Source organism: Dromaius novaehollandiae, chromosome 24 (assembly GCF_036370855.1).
Source record: "Dromaius novaehollandiae isolate bDroNov1 chromosome 24, bDroNov1.hap1, whole genome shotgun sequence".
Lineage (NCBI taxonomy): Eukaryota > Metazoa > Chordata > Aves > Casuariiformes > Dromaiidae > Dromaius > Dromaius novaehollandiae.
In genome coordinates, this window is record NC_088121.1 from 7,981,756 (window position 1) to 7,994,221 (window position 12,466).

The following is a 12,466-nucleotide window of genomic DNA, read 5'->3' on the forward strand; positions in this document are numbered from 1 at the left end:
CCCAAACTCTGAAAACTCGTCTGAGCTGCTCGTTCCTCTCGGCAGCTCTTCCTGGTGGAAAAAGAGGGGCTACGGTGCTCAAAGGAGAGTGTTTTCTCCAGCTTATGTAAGTTCTAAAATAAGAAAATAAATCCCAACTTCCCTGAGGATGAACCACTTTTTCCAGACTCGGGAGTGATGGCGTTTGGAGTACGGCTTGCTTCGGTTGGGTGTCAGACCTGCCTCAAGGTGAGACATCTCCGATGCGGTGAAAGGGTGGCAGTTCGAAACTGCCCCTCCGTCCTAGCCGTCTCCATCACCAGGTGCTTGTTGGCTGCACGGGGTGTGAGGCTGGGGGTGTCGTGGGGTGGCACGCAGAAAATGAGGGGGGATAAGCAAGCGCAGAGTATCTTTAGTATGTCTTGCCACTATTCGCTTTTAATATTTTCACGTTGTCTTTTTCCTGCCTTTTTGGACTGCATCGTTGTCCTCCACGAAGCGGGCGATGGGGTTGCGCTGGCTCGCTCGGGGAGCAGGGAACGGAGCGGAGCCGTCCCAAGCTGCGGACCAGGGCTCTGACCTTCGCTCTCCGTCGTGCCTCCTGCTTGTCGTGCCTGGCAGCGCGTTGCTAACCCCAGGCTTGCCTCTCTGGTGCTTTCCCAAAACAAGAAATGGATGTGAGATCCTTGGGGCAAGGGTTAGGAGCGAAGCCTTGGCTCCGTTTAAGGCTGTGGCACGTCTCCCCATCGTTTCACCGGAGCTAGGATCTTACTTGTCCTGCTGTTAACGTCCGTAAACGCTATGTGCTTGTGTGATGCTGCATAAATAACAACTTCCAGTATTATTCGTCCTCCGCTCGAGAAGCTTGCAATCGCAAAGTTTAAGCCGTCTGTGCTCAATGAGACCCGGCTGATGCCCTTAAATCATAAATCAGCGGGAGCCGCTCGCCTGCCCGGGGACGAGCGCTGGCTATACCTGCTAAAACCCGGCCCTCGCTAGCGAGCGATACCCAAGAGCGAGCGATTCGGCCACGGGGGGCTGCAAACGGTTGGCAAAACACAGTCATTTCGACCTTAAAATGAAGCAGTTTGTGTGTTTTAAGGAAGAGGCGGGATGCGTGGCTCGCTGTTGAGCGGTTTAGGGGCTCTGCTGCTGCGGTGCTGCCCCCGGTCCCGCAAAGGTCTGCACGACGGCCCGTCCTCGGAGTTAAACCCGTCGTGGAAAGGGAGGGTATTGCGAGACTGAACCTAGCAGTTTGGACTGGAAATTTAACTTACCTGTGTGGTTGGATATTTTAAACCGGGTTGGGTATTTTAAATTAGGTATTTTTTTTCCTCAGTTGAACAAAATCTAAAAAATGTTCTCATGAACTCTTTTTTTCTTTTTCCAAGAAAGAAATAAAAAAAGGGAAATAAGTGGTGTGAAACTCGAGCATGCACCATAATGTTAGCGCGTTGCTGGCTTGCACGGAAGCGACGGCACCAATCACGCTGTTTTAATTTCCCCGGGAGGCTTGACGTATAAAATGTAAACAGCGGAAAGGTGAAATCTGAGCACGGCTTTAGTCGGAAAGTTTTTTGGCAAGTTGAGCCTGGCTCCCCTGGCAGTGGGAGTCCGGCATTGAGCAGACGTGTGCCGGACCCAGGGCCACGAATGTTAGTTAAGTGGGGTATTTTTTAATACTTGCATCCCGTTATCTGCCCGCCGGGCCGGCGGCTGATCCCCGGGCGCCCGTTCCCCCGAGCAGCACCCCGCTTCCACGCTGTTTTCCTTGACGTGTTTTGTTGCAGACTGCCCCGAGGCCCCGTGCAGCAGCCCCTCGAGGAGCGGATCTTCACGCCGACGGTCTCCGCCGTGTACAGCACTGTGAGTATCGCGCGGGGCCCTGCCGGCTCCGCTCCGCTTCGGAAAGGCGCGCGCTTTCCCCTGCGAGTAAAGAAATCATGATCCCTTTAAAGAAAAAAAAACCAATAAAAAACCCCAGCTAACTTGATTTGCCTCCTAAAATGCACGGTTGTCTGTGATTCTGGAGCAATGCCATTTATATTGCACGCGAACAAATAGAAGGATGCAACAAAACACAAAATTGGGGAGCTCTCGTAATGCAATCGCAGCACTGTTGGGTCCGTTCCTGTTGTGTTAAGTGTCTGCAGTTTTCGTTAGTGGACATTAGAGTGGGTTTTCCTAACGCGGCTCCACTTGAGTGAGAACATCTATTTTCAGCCTGTTTGCTCCATCCCTCCTCTGCCTCCTGCTTCCTGAAGACTGACTTGATGCAATATATTAGTTGCTGCACAATTCTGACGGTATCTCATCGAAAAAATAATTGGAGATTTGTTTTTCTTGTTAAACCTCCCTGTTTAGAGTCACAGAGTGGAAGCAATGTTTTGGTGGCAGGCTGAGTGCTCAGGATAGGGGCTTTTGGCTCCCGGTCCTGCATGTTTGTTTATAAAGCTTCATTATCAAGGAAATTTAGCCTAGAAATGTAGCAGTGTTTATTCGTGAGCATATGATACCATTTTGTTTTTATTCATAGCTTTTCTTTTTTTTTCTTTCCAAATAGTAATAGCTGGAAGCGCAGTATTATTTATAAGCTTTGCTAAATCAGCCCAGCCCTGGGAAAGTAATATTTTGCTTTTCTGGTGGGATAGTGCAAATAGTTTTAATGCCAAAAAAACCCGCTTTTAAGCTGCGCTTTTAATTATTTGGAAAACAGGAAGAAAAGCTGTAGATGCGAGAAATTCCCTGTATTTCATACAGTAACATAAGCTGCTTATAGAAAAACATAAGCTGCTGTACAAGGTTTTCTCCTTCCCCTTGTGTGCATGGATAACGCGTGGCGGGGTTATCGGCTACAGCTCCGCCGCGTGCGGAGCATCCATACATATATGCATGTAAAACAAGCGCTGAAAAACAGGGATTTACAAAGAGTCCTAAGAAGTCATTCAGTTTCTATCATCTTATATATGCCCCATGCAGCACTTAAAAGCCACTTTAAGAATATTATTTTTCGTCTTCTTTCCTCTGGAAAGACATAATTCAGATGCCTCCGGGAAAATATGCCGGTAAAAATTTAAATTAATGTAAAATGTAACAGTAACTGTGAAGAATGACCTAAAACAGCTTTTCAATGTGGAAAAATATCACTCTTTGATATGCTACAAGAATAGAAGCCGGGACTGGGAGTGTCCCTGTTCGAGGCTGTAAGAAAACACAAGTTTGAAAGGAAACTTGGCATGTTGGGGAAAGGGGAGAGATTTCTTGCTAGGCTCCTTCCAGCTTTTCTCCGAAGCCTTTGGCAAATGGCAGTTTTAGAGCGAGTCCTAGAGAAGATGAATTAGGATGGAGGCGGCCCACGATCAGAGGTACACGACAAACTCATCCATCACAGGTCTCTGCAGTGAGTACACGAGAACAGCGCCGTGAGTTTAAGGCCTTGCAACAAATATGTCTTACTTTTATTTATGATTTGCTTCGTATATAGTTTATCTAGCCGTTCAGAAAATCACGTACACGGAGGGTGCATCACAGCTTCTCGGTACGGGTGTTTTGGTGGAGGACTGCTGGCTCGGGAAGAGGTCTGTGGTCTCCTACCGCGCAGCAACTCTGGGCTCACGCGGTGTTGCCCTGGTAGGTTATAGCATGGGGGTGGAAGGAAGAGTCATGTGAGACAGAGGCAAGAACGGCTCTTCCGAGTTAAATAAAAACGAAAAATCCTTTCGTTATCCTTTCTGTGAAACAAAATTTGTCCAAACTCTTGGAGAGCCCCAAGAGTCACAACAGACCTTTGGTAGAAGCTACTTCTCAGTGAAACTGTGCTTGCATTAAAAACAAAAGCACCTGACCTGTTGATAGATAATCTTCATTTACTTTATGTAGTATTCTGTGGAAAATGCTGGTATTTAGTAGTTGTCTTTTGAAATAAATCCTGTAGTAGAATTATTGTAAAGCAAATCATGCTCAGGAGTAATCTGTTTCAATGAAATCATCTTAATCTTGTAATAATTCCCCCCGTCAATAACGGAAAACGGCATATCGGAAGAGCTACTTTCGGACATAAAGATTTAGGGTTTCTTTCTGTAAACAGCTTTCTGTGTAGCGCTTACTAATTCTCTATACTGCAAGAAATTATTTAAGGCATTTATTTCTATGTCCGCTGTAACATCCAGAGCCTGTGGAGTCTGGAAAGGGGAAACCAGTTTCTAGGGTAAAATATTTCCATATCCAGACAAGCTTTTTGACTTGGAGTTTGGGGAAGGCAGCTGATTTGTAACACAAATGCAAGAACTGCAGCAAAGGTGACCTTCAGCATAGCAGGCCATCATGTGTGCTTGCACCCAGACTGATGGGGCTGATTCCTGTTGCAGATGAAATGAATGTGGACTAATGATCAGAAGCAGATGTGCGCTTCAAATTCAGCGTGAGGCGTGACTTGAGAATCCGATAAGATAACTACCAGTGTTAACGTACATCCAGTTCTCACACAAATAACCTTTTTTGGCAGATTACAGCGGAGGTTCATAACTGCCCTAATAACAGGCTGTGATCTGAAGCGCTGAAATTGGACCAAAAGTGCTTTGTTTTTGTGTTTTTTTTTTTCTTTTTTGTAAGTATAATAACAACATTGACTTCTGGATGCAACCTGATTAGAGGTATGTGTTAGTTTGATGCACCTAAAAGCGTGGGGACAAGTGCGGGTCATTTGGGTGCAACCTTGAACGCAGGTTTTGCAGCATTGCTAGAGACAGGGCTGGTTTAAATTGTTGGGGTTAGTTCGGATCTTCCCGTGTCTCGTGTCCAGTTGCCCAGCGCAGCGATAGCTAACGATGGGAACTAAAGGTGGCGATGGGCTCAGGTGGGGATCGGAGTTGGGGACTCCAGCGCAGCGGTTGTTGGCCTCTTCGTGCGTTCGGCTTGTTGCTTTTCTTCAACAGGGGACCGTGGGCAGCCCCCCAGTAGCTTCGCACCCAGCAGAGGGGCTGTGCTTTGCCTTTGTGCCCTTTAAAGGGATATTGCCGCAATGAAGAGGATCCTGTAGAAAAGAGATTATGGCGGATTAGTTGCCCCGGCCCCCGTGCGCTCACACTCGAGATCTGGGGCAGGAGGCTGTTGCGTTCTCCTGTCCGGCCGCCGCGGAGGCTGCGAAGTGTGCGAGGAGGATGCTCAGTTCCTCCATGGCCCTGAGCACTGCTTGGAGGCTCTTTGCACCAGCCCCAGTGCCTGAACTGAATGGGGGAAGGAAAGGGCTCGTGTCCAAGTCTGAGCCTTTTTCCTGCTTTGTTGAAGAAAAGAGCAGTTGTTCGGATAAACAGTCCCCTTGAGCTGAGGTTGCTTGTAAGTGGCGTGACCCATCATCAGCTCTGAGCTTACCTGAATATTTCATTGACGCGACTGTGTGTCTGAATTTCCCTGTGTGTGTGTGGGAGCAATCCAAGGCTTGCAAAAAACGTTAAAAACAAAAGATGCCAACACAGGGGAAAAGAAAGAATCCCTACCTGAGGCTTGCCTCACCTTTTGTTCAGTGTTTCCTTTAAAAAACAGGATCGAAGCATTTGAAGACAAAAAGTTACAGCTTCTTGCTGCGCAGTCAAGGAAGGAGAAGGGGGTGCCCTAGCACATTAATATTGAATTTCATATATCCACTGTTTAGGAGAGTAATTTCATCCCTGGATTTAAGAGGTGTATTTGCTTGCTTAATAATCTCAGACCTGTTGTATGTGTCGCAGGATCCCATTGAGCAAGATTTTGGGGTTAATGGTAGGAAGCTCTGCTAGGACGGTGGTGGACTCCGCTCGCATAGCGTCCAGGTTACTTGTCAAGATAATCAAGGTGACGTGATTTTATGCTCGTTTCGTTAACCAAGCTTTCAAGCAGGTTTTAGGAGGTCTAGACCCATCTCCACAACCCGTCAGTTCCTCGTGTAACTTGGCAGCAGCCAATGTGTTTCCTGGACCATCGTTCACGCAGCTGCGCAGCTCTCCTTTTGCGTTGGCTGCCAAGTTTCCAGCCCAGGTCAGGAGAGCGTTCCTTGCAGCCTTTCACCTCCAACCGTAGTTATTTGCATGCAACCGTTTTAATTTCTGAGGAGGGCTGTTGATTGCTGATGCTATCCTAGGGTATTATTTATTGGTGCCTCTGTTTCGCTTGTAAAACGCCGGTTGCGCTGCTCCTTCTGCACCGTCGGCGGAGCGCGGAGGGCCGGCGCGCGTGGCTCGTCCGTGACCAGAGCGTTTCGGGCGGCTCCGCTCTCGCTGAGACTTTGCAATGGTCTCTGTGATGCTGGTTTTGGTTTGGTTGACTGTGGCCGTGTGCACGCAGCAGATCAGCCAAAAAGCAAGCGATGATTCCTCCCTGGGGAAGGGAAGCAGCGAGTGGGGGCAAGGCAGGGTTTGCTCTTATTTTACCCTCCCTTTCCTCTGAGGAGCGTGAGGGGGCTGTAAATCTTCCTGCGGAGAGCGATTCTGGGCCGTTTCCAAGCCGCGGGAAATCGCACGTTATCATTCTTGTCGACTGTGTAGCTGTTTTAGCGGTCGAGGTGATGCAACGAAAGGCGTCCGTGCTTGGAGTGCAGCGGAATGGCTTAGAAGAGTGTTTAGTCGTAAACTCTGTGCCTTGCGTTGCCATACTCTGCTCTCTTGGAGATTGGCACTAATATTCGCTTAAAGATCAGGAGCTGGGAGCTTGCCTCTGCCTCTGTTCCCAGTATGTCTTCTGCTCGCTGAGTCTGGGCGAGCGGGTGGATGCGTGCGAGATGCACGTACGATTATCTACACGGTGGCAGCATCTCTTTCTAAGCGATGTCAGTATTTGTATACGTGTTTTTAAGTGCCTGTAACTAAACGGGTGCTTTTCAGCGTGCAAAACGGTCTGAGAAGAGATCAATGAGGAGAGGCTGCTGGGTTTTTGTGCTCTGAACATTAACCAAATCCACAAACATTTCATTGTAGTGAATTGCTGGTGGAGTTGTCCAATGGTTATGTGACTTTTTTTTTTCCTTTCCCCCTTTGATTTACCCTTTCTTCTTATAATGACTGTGGAATCTGCGTATTAAACACTTGCATCATAACAGCGCTGCAGTGGAAGCAAGCGTATGTGCCACGGGCATGTTTTACAATATTTTGCTTAATGTGTTTTGATTAGTACTTTTCCTAGAAGCTGAGGAAGTAGATAAATTTATGCAAGAGTTGCGTTGGTGTTTTGTTCTTTCCTGATGGCAAGCCCTTCGGGTGACAAACCCTCCGTGCCAGCCTTCCGTCCTTTTTGGAGGGCAGGATGCAAATTTTCCCCTTGCTTTGTCGTCTTGGGTCGCTGGGAATCTGTGTCCCTTTGCAAAATCACCGTGGTGTTTGATATGGCTTATACCTGAAAGAAGAGAAGGTCCCGAGCCTGAGAACGAAGGCATTGCAAAATTATTGCAATGCAAAGCCGCATCAGCGAAGCTTGCGTGGTTCCTGCACGTCTCCATCAGCGACTCGAGTTGATGCTCTTCTTCTCTGAACCTTCCCCGGTTTCCTGAGTCAGAGTAACTAACTTCTGCGGAGTTGCGCTTAAAAAAAGAAAGATGGTGCTAGCTTCTTTGTTAAAAGGAAGGTCCTGGCTCTGCAGACTGGATTACTAATACTGTGTTTTACTAACAGTTTATCTCCACACAGGTAACACAAGTAGCAAGACAGCCGGGTCCTCCTGCCCCGTCCCCTTACTCTGCACATGACATAAACAAGGGACACCCCAATCTTGCTGCCACGCCACCGGGACATGCGGCGTCCCCTGGGCTCTCACAGGTAAGAGCGGGCACTGGAGCAGAGCTTTCCTGGCCTCCCCCCTTTCTCTATTTATTCTGGGCCAATTCTTGGCTTCGCTGCTCAAATTTGCTATCCCTGCGTGCTCGGTGGCCAGTATATAAAACCTGAGTAATGGATGTCATCTTTGTGCAGCTCGAACCTTGCGATGACTTATAGGTACCATTCAGGTTTATTAGCCGTTAGTTCACTGTTGATTCTTTAATGAAATGCTTGTACTAGCACCAACTTTAAAAGTAATAGCAGCATATACTCGCTGGGGAGAAATAGGCTTCCCTGCTGGGTTAGGCTGCTTTTGGGCATTGCCCGGCTTTCATTTTAAACCCTGTAAAATTTCCTCGTGTCCCTTCCGTTAGGGATTTTCCATCTCCAGCATTTTGTGCAGGAGGCTGTAATTCTTCCTAGAAGTGAGGCAGTGAAAGGAATTACAAAAATGAATGCTAATAAAAGAAACGAGACAAAAGACTGATAAGAAAAAAATAGAGAAGAGATAAATAGAAGTTATAATAAGGATGGGAGAAATGGCGTTTAATAGATATGGGGAATAAATTGGTTTTTTGTACTACTTATTAGACAAGTGTTCTGTAGAGCTAAAGTGAGAGTGGAGAAGCTTATCTTAAAAAAGGAAGGGGCAAAAGAGACAGGTAATGGGGGCACTGAAGGAGACGGAAGAAGAAAAACAGGATCAGGGAGAGCGGGATGGGTAAAGTATTAAGGTTCGAGATGGAGGAAGGCCTCGTGGCTTAGCTCGCTCGTGTTTAATTTATACTTGTTCGAGTAAATGGAATAATCTGGGAAGATGTGAGTAGGTCGGATATTAAGAAGCACAGTTATGCTCTGAACAAGATGGGAGAGTTAAGCGGGTCGGCAGGAAGGCGAGCCGGGGACTGCTTGGGAACGGCCGCGCGCCGCAGGAAGGTGGTGATGAGAGCTCCAGGCGTCTTGTCGCGCTGGGAGAGAGCGTGATGCTTAGTCTTCCTGCCAGCCTCTTCAATTTGGATGAAATGTTAAACTACGACTGACCTTTTTGACTGAGAGATGTGTGAAAACCAATAAGGTCATGGAAGGAGCACTTCATCTTAATATTATGTGTTATAGATAAAACTTCCATAGCGGCGCCTGTCTGGAGGCACTTAGTGGGAAAACTGGAAACCTGTGGTCTTGGCTGAAAACGTGCAAATGCTCATCCTTTATGGAGTGGGAAATGAGAGGCCCAAGCACCTATTCGGGATCGCAAGTAGCTCGCAGGCGTTAGTCAGCGGTCTCTGAGCCATTTCTTGCACTTTTGCTGCACGGTTGCTGGTAACGGAGGCTCCGTTTTGAAGACTGAGCATCATGTAACGAAGGAGGAGAACGCAGCAGGGCTGCAGAGAAAACCGTGATACGTTGTCTGGCTTGTGTCGTGGATCGAGAAGTTCATTCCTGGGAAGCTCGGTGAGCCGAGGGAAGCTGATCATGTGGCAGATAAGAGGGGAAGAAAGGGAGCTTTCTAGCCAGTCTCTTAAAAAAATTCTCATCAAGGTTTTCTTCTTCCCTTAATATTTTCCTGTTGAGTCAGTGCATACGTAGACGGCGGGATCCGTGCCAAATTACCACTCTAGCCAGCCAGGAAAATGTTGGTTTCCTGTTCTGCTGGCTCTTATCATCTTGGAAACTGGCGTCAGATTGTGTCACTCTGACGTCGCTGGAGGAGCAGCTCGACCTTGCGTCCTCCGAGTCAGCCGAGGGACCCTCGAGGGCTCCCGGGGAGGATATTTGGCCCCCGACACTAAGGGGCTGGCTCCTGCATGCTTGGCGAGAGGAAGAAAAAGCACGATCCAGAGTTGTAATCCAGGCCCAGGGAGCGGACGAAGCGTCAGTCGCTCTCTAGGTACGGTAGGGGAGTGAGGCATTTTGATTGATTTGTGTGAGGTCTGGGCAGTCTTTCCTGAGTGATACCTGCAAAGCTTGGATCATGCAGTGAAACAGCAAAAGAAGTGGTTTCTGGTCACGCACAGCACTTGCTCACCCCTGCCCAGGTGCTTTCGCTGTTGCGGGTCCCATCCGTTGACCCTCTTTTGCAGGTGGCACCAGTGGTGAAGACTCAAAATAGAAGTGCCTCCGCTTGGCGCCTGACTCGGGGCTCTGTTGTGAGGCTTCATTAAAGCTTCAGAGGCGTTCAGGACTCTTGAAATAGGCAGTTAAAGGGTAACCTGGCCCCAGAGGCAGTTTTTACTTAACCTGGAGTTATTTAGAGGCTTGGGTAAACACTATAATTCTGAATATTTCTACCTATATCTCACTTGGACACCTGTCGAACGCTGAATTTCAGTATTACAATAGCGAGTTCTCCAGCTCGGCAGGGCAGTGGATGGAAGTATTACCTTTTTGTTGCATCTCTGCTTTGTCCCCTGGGGGTTTCACTGCATGTCGTCTTGCGCTCGTGTTACCAAACCAGGTGAGTGGAAGTTTGCTAGCTCCAGACCACTTGTATTTTTTCCTGACTTCGTTTACTTGTTTTCTTTTAGGTAAACAGTCAAAATCTCTTTAAATCTCTCATCACATGAAAGTTTTCCCCTGCTGTAATTGTTCTTTTCATCTGTTTGTTAGACCCATTAAATCCCACTGTTTCCCTTTTGAGATAAAGGGACCAGCGCTGACGCTGCCGTTCTGATAAATGGTTTACCACCCATTTCTCTAACAGCAATATAACATTTCACAAGCTGCTTTTCAGGCATCTCAACGCCGTACGCCGCGGTGGTTATCGAACGCTGAGCAAAGGTCGTCTTTGCGTTTGTGCACACTGGTGCCTAATGTGTGTGTGTGCAGCGAGGGGGTGCGTGTGTTCCAGATGTGCAGAGTCATTGGAAAGCTTAGGGAGATACCACTTCTTTTGAACTAGTGTCTGCTTATGGGATTGACGCTTTCTCCCCCAGAACCACGACTGAAGGAATTTTCTTAAAACTGAGTCTTTTCGAGGTAGGACCCTCTGGCTGGACAGTAATAAACGCAAGTATATGCCTATATTTTTGGACTTCACATATCACTTAAGATCTAAAACCCATTTTACCAAAGCAATAGAATATGTGTAACTCGCATATGACTTTAGGAGTCACAAATTACTCTGAGTGCTAATTATCAGCCAGGTGCTCAGCGAGGAGATCAGACTTTCGGTTTCGATTCATCTCCAAAGTATCTCAGCACTCCTCCACTTGAGGATCAGAAGTGCCTGCTAGTTTCTTCGTGAGGAGCTTGCAGAGGTAGTATTGTGAAAGCATGAGACATTTAGTATGTCTTGTGGGGAGAAAGATCAGGGGCAAATGTATGTTGTGCCTATGCAGTCGGCTTTCCTTTGACTTTATTTAAACAACCAGAAATGGCTGATTTGTGCGGCGTTGTTGCTTGGTGTCTTTTTCACTCGTTCTTCTACCTTTTCCATTTCACGTAGCCCAAACGAGAGGCAGGCTCGCTGTTCAGCTTCCTCTCAAATCCTTCCTAATGACCAGCCGCGGGTGTTGCGCTGCCCTCCTGGATTAGTTTCTGGAGGAACTCGGCAGCGATGGGAAACGGTTCCACATCCCCCGGCCCCGCTGCCAGAGCCGGCGCTGCTGCTTCCCGCGGCCTTCCCAAATTCCACGGCCTTGAAATCATCCTGCTGCTCGCTGGCATGCGTCGAGCTCCGCTGGCGTTTGTGAATGCGCAACACATGTTGCTGCAGTAATGCTATGGCCAGATGTGGCCCCGAATGCAGAAAGTTTCATGTTTTTGTTGCTCTTTGCGCTAAAGGGCCCCCGGAACGAGCTGGGAAAGGGCTGGCATCTCTCTTCGGCGTCCTTGCTTGAGCCGCAGGCTTGAGAAGATGCGGAGAAGGGGCTGCTTTGAGACCATTCATTTTCCCGGCGTCCGGTGGAAAGGAGCAGAGAGGATTTTCTCCTGGCGTGGCGACCTGAGCGAGCTGTCGTGAGATAAGGCAGGGCGTGGATTGACAGTACGCAAGCTGCTGCAGGAAACGGCTTGTTTGGCCACTCCTATCCCGTGATAGGAACTAGAGATGGTTCGATGCAAGAAGTGCAGGCGAAGAGCGTTCACGTGGGCGGTGAACGCAAAGCAGCTGGGGCACTGTAAATCTGTCCCCCCGCCGGCTTTACGTTGCAGTAATTTATTGCATAGCCGTGCCTTCGGATGGGGTAACGAGAAAGCAGAGCTCTTCCAAAGCAGCCAGGCTGGGGCTTGGAAGGAGACGGCAGAAAATGCTTCCCTGTGTCCAGCGGTAATCAGGAGTGGATCTTCCAGCTGTGCCACGAGAGGGAAGAGAAGGTAGGAGGCAGCGTGCAAAAGCCCGGAGCAGCGGGAGAGACGATTTCACATTCCTCCCCAAGAGCCAGGAGTGTTTTGGAGGGTCCCGGGGAACAAGTGCAGCGGGCTCTGGCACGCGCCAGGAAGCCACACGAGAGAGGCAGGGTTTAGAAATTCTGCTCCAAAAAGACTCTTGGCTTTCTCTGTGGGAGCTTTAGGTCCTGTCAAGAACACTGCGTGTAGGACAGAGCAGCGCTTTGTACCCGCAGCAACATGTTAGGCTAAAATGATCGAGCATCGTATTAGCAGAGGACCCAGTGGCATCTACTGAGGCTTTATAATGCTGTCATAGTTATTGACAGCTGTGTTTAGTAATCTGTTATCCATTTCCAGCAATGTGGAGATACACCGTA

The 12,466-nt window shown here is 48.4% G+C and overlaps 1 protein-coding gene across 13 annotated transcripts in view; it reads left to right on the top strand.

Annotated features, from left to right (window-relative positions):
* EIF4G3 (eukaryotic translation initiation factor 4 gamma 3) overlaps positions 1-12,466 on the top strand; it is a 131,332-nt gene that overhangs the window by 36,922 nt on the left and 81,944 nt on the right. For 7 of the 13 annotated variants that reach the window (XM_064497045.1, XM_064497050.1, XM_064497046.1 and 4 more), the window contains exons 2-3: positions 1,770-1,845; positions 7,617-7,760. In XM_064497045.1, coding sequence (XP_064353115.1) covers positions 1,770-1,845; positions 7,617-7,760 — 220 coding nt within the window. The remainder of the gene's footprint in view (positions 1-1,769; positions 1,846-7,616; positions 7,761-12,466) is intronic. The other 6 variants (XM_064497052.1, XM_064497053.1, XM_064497054.1 and 3 more) reach the window with 2 other exon arrangements.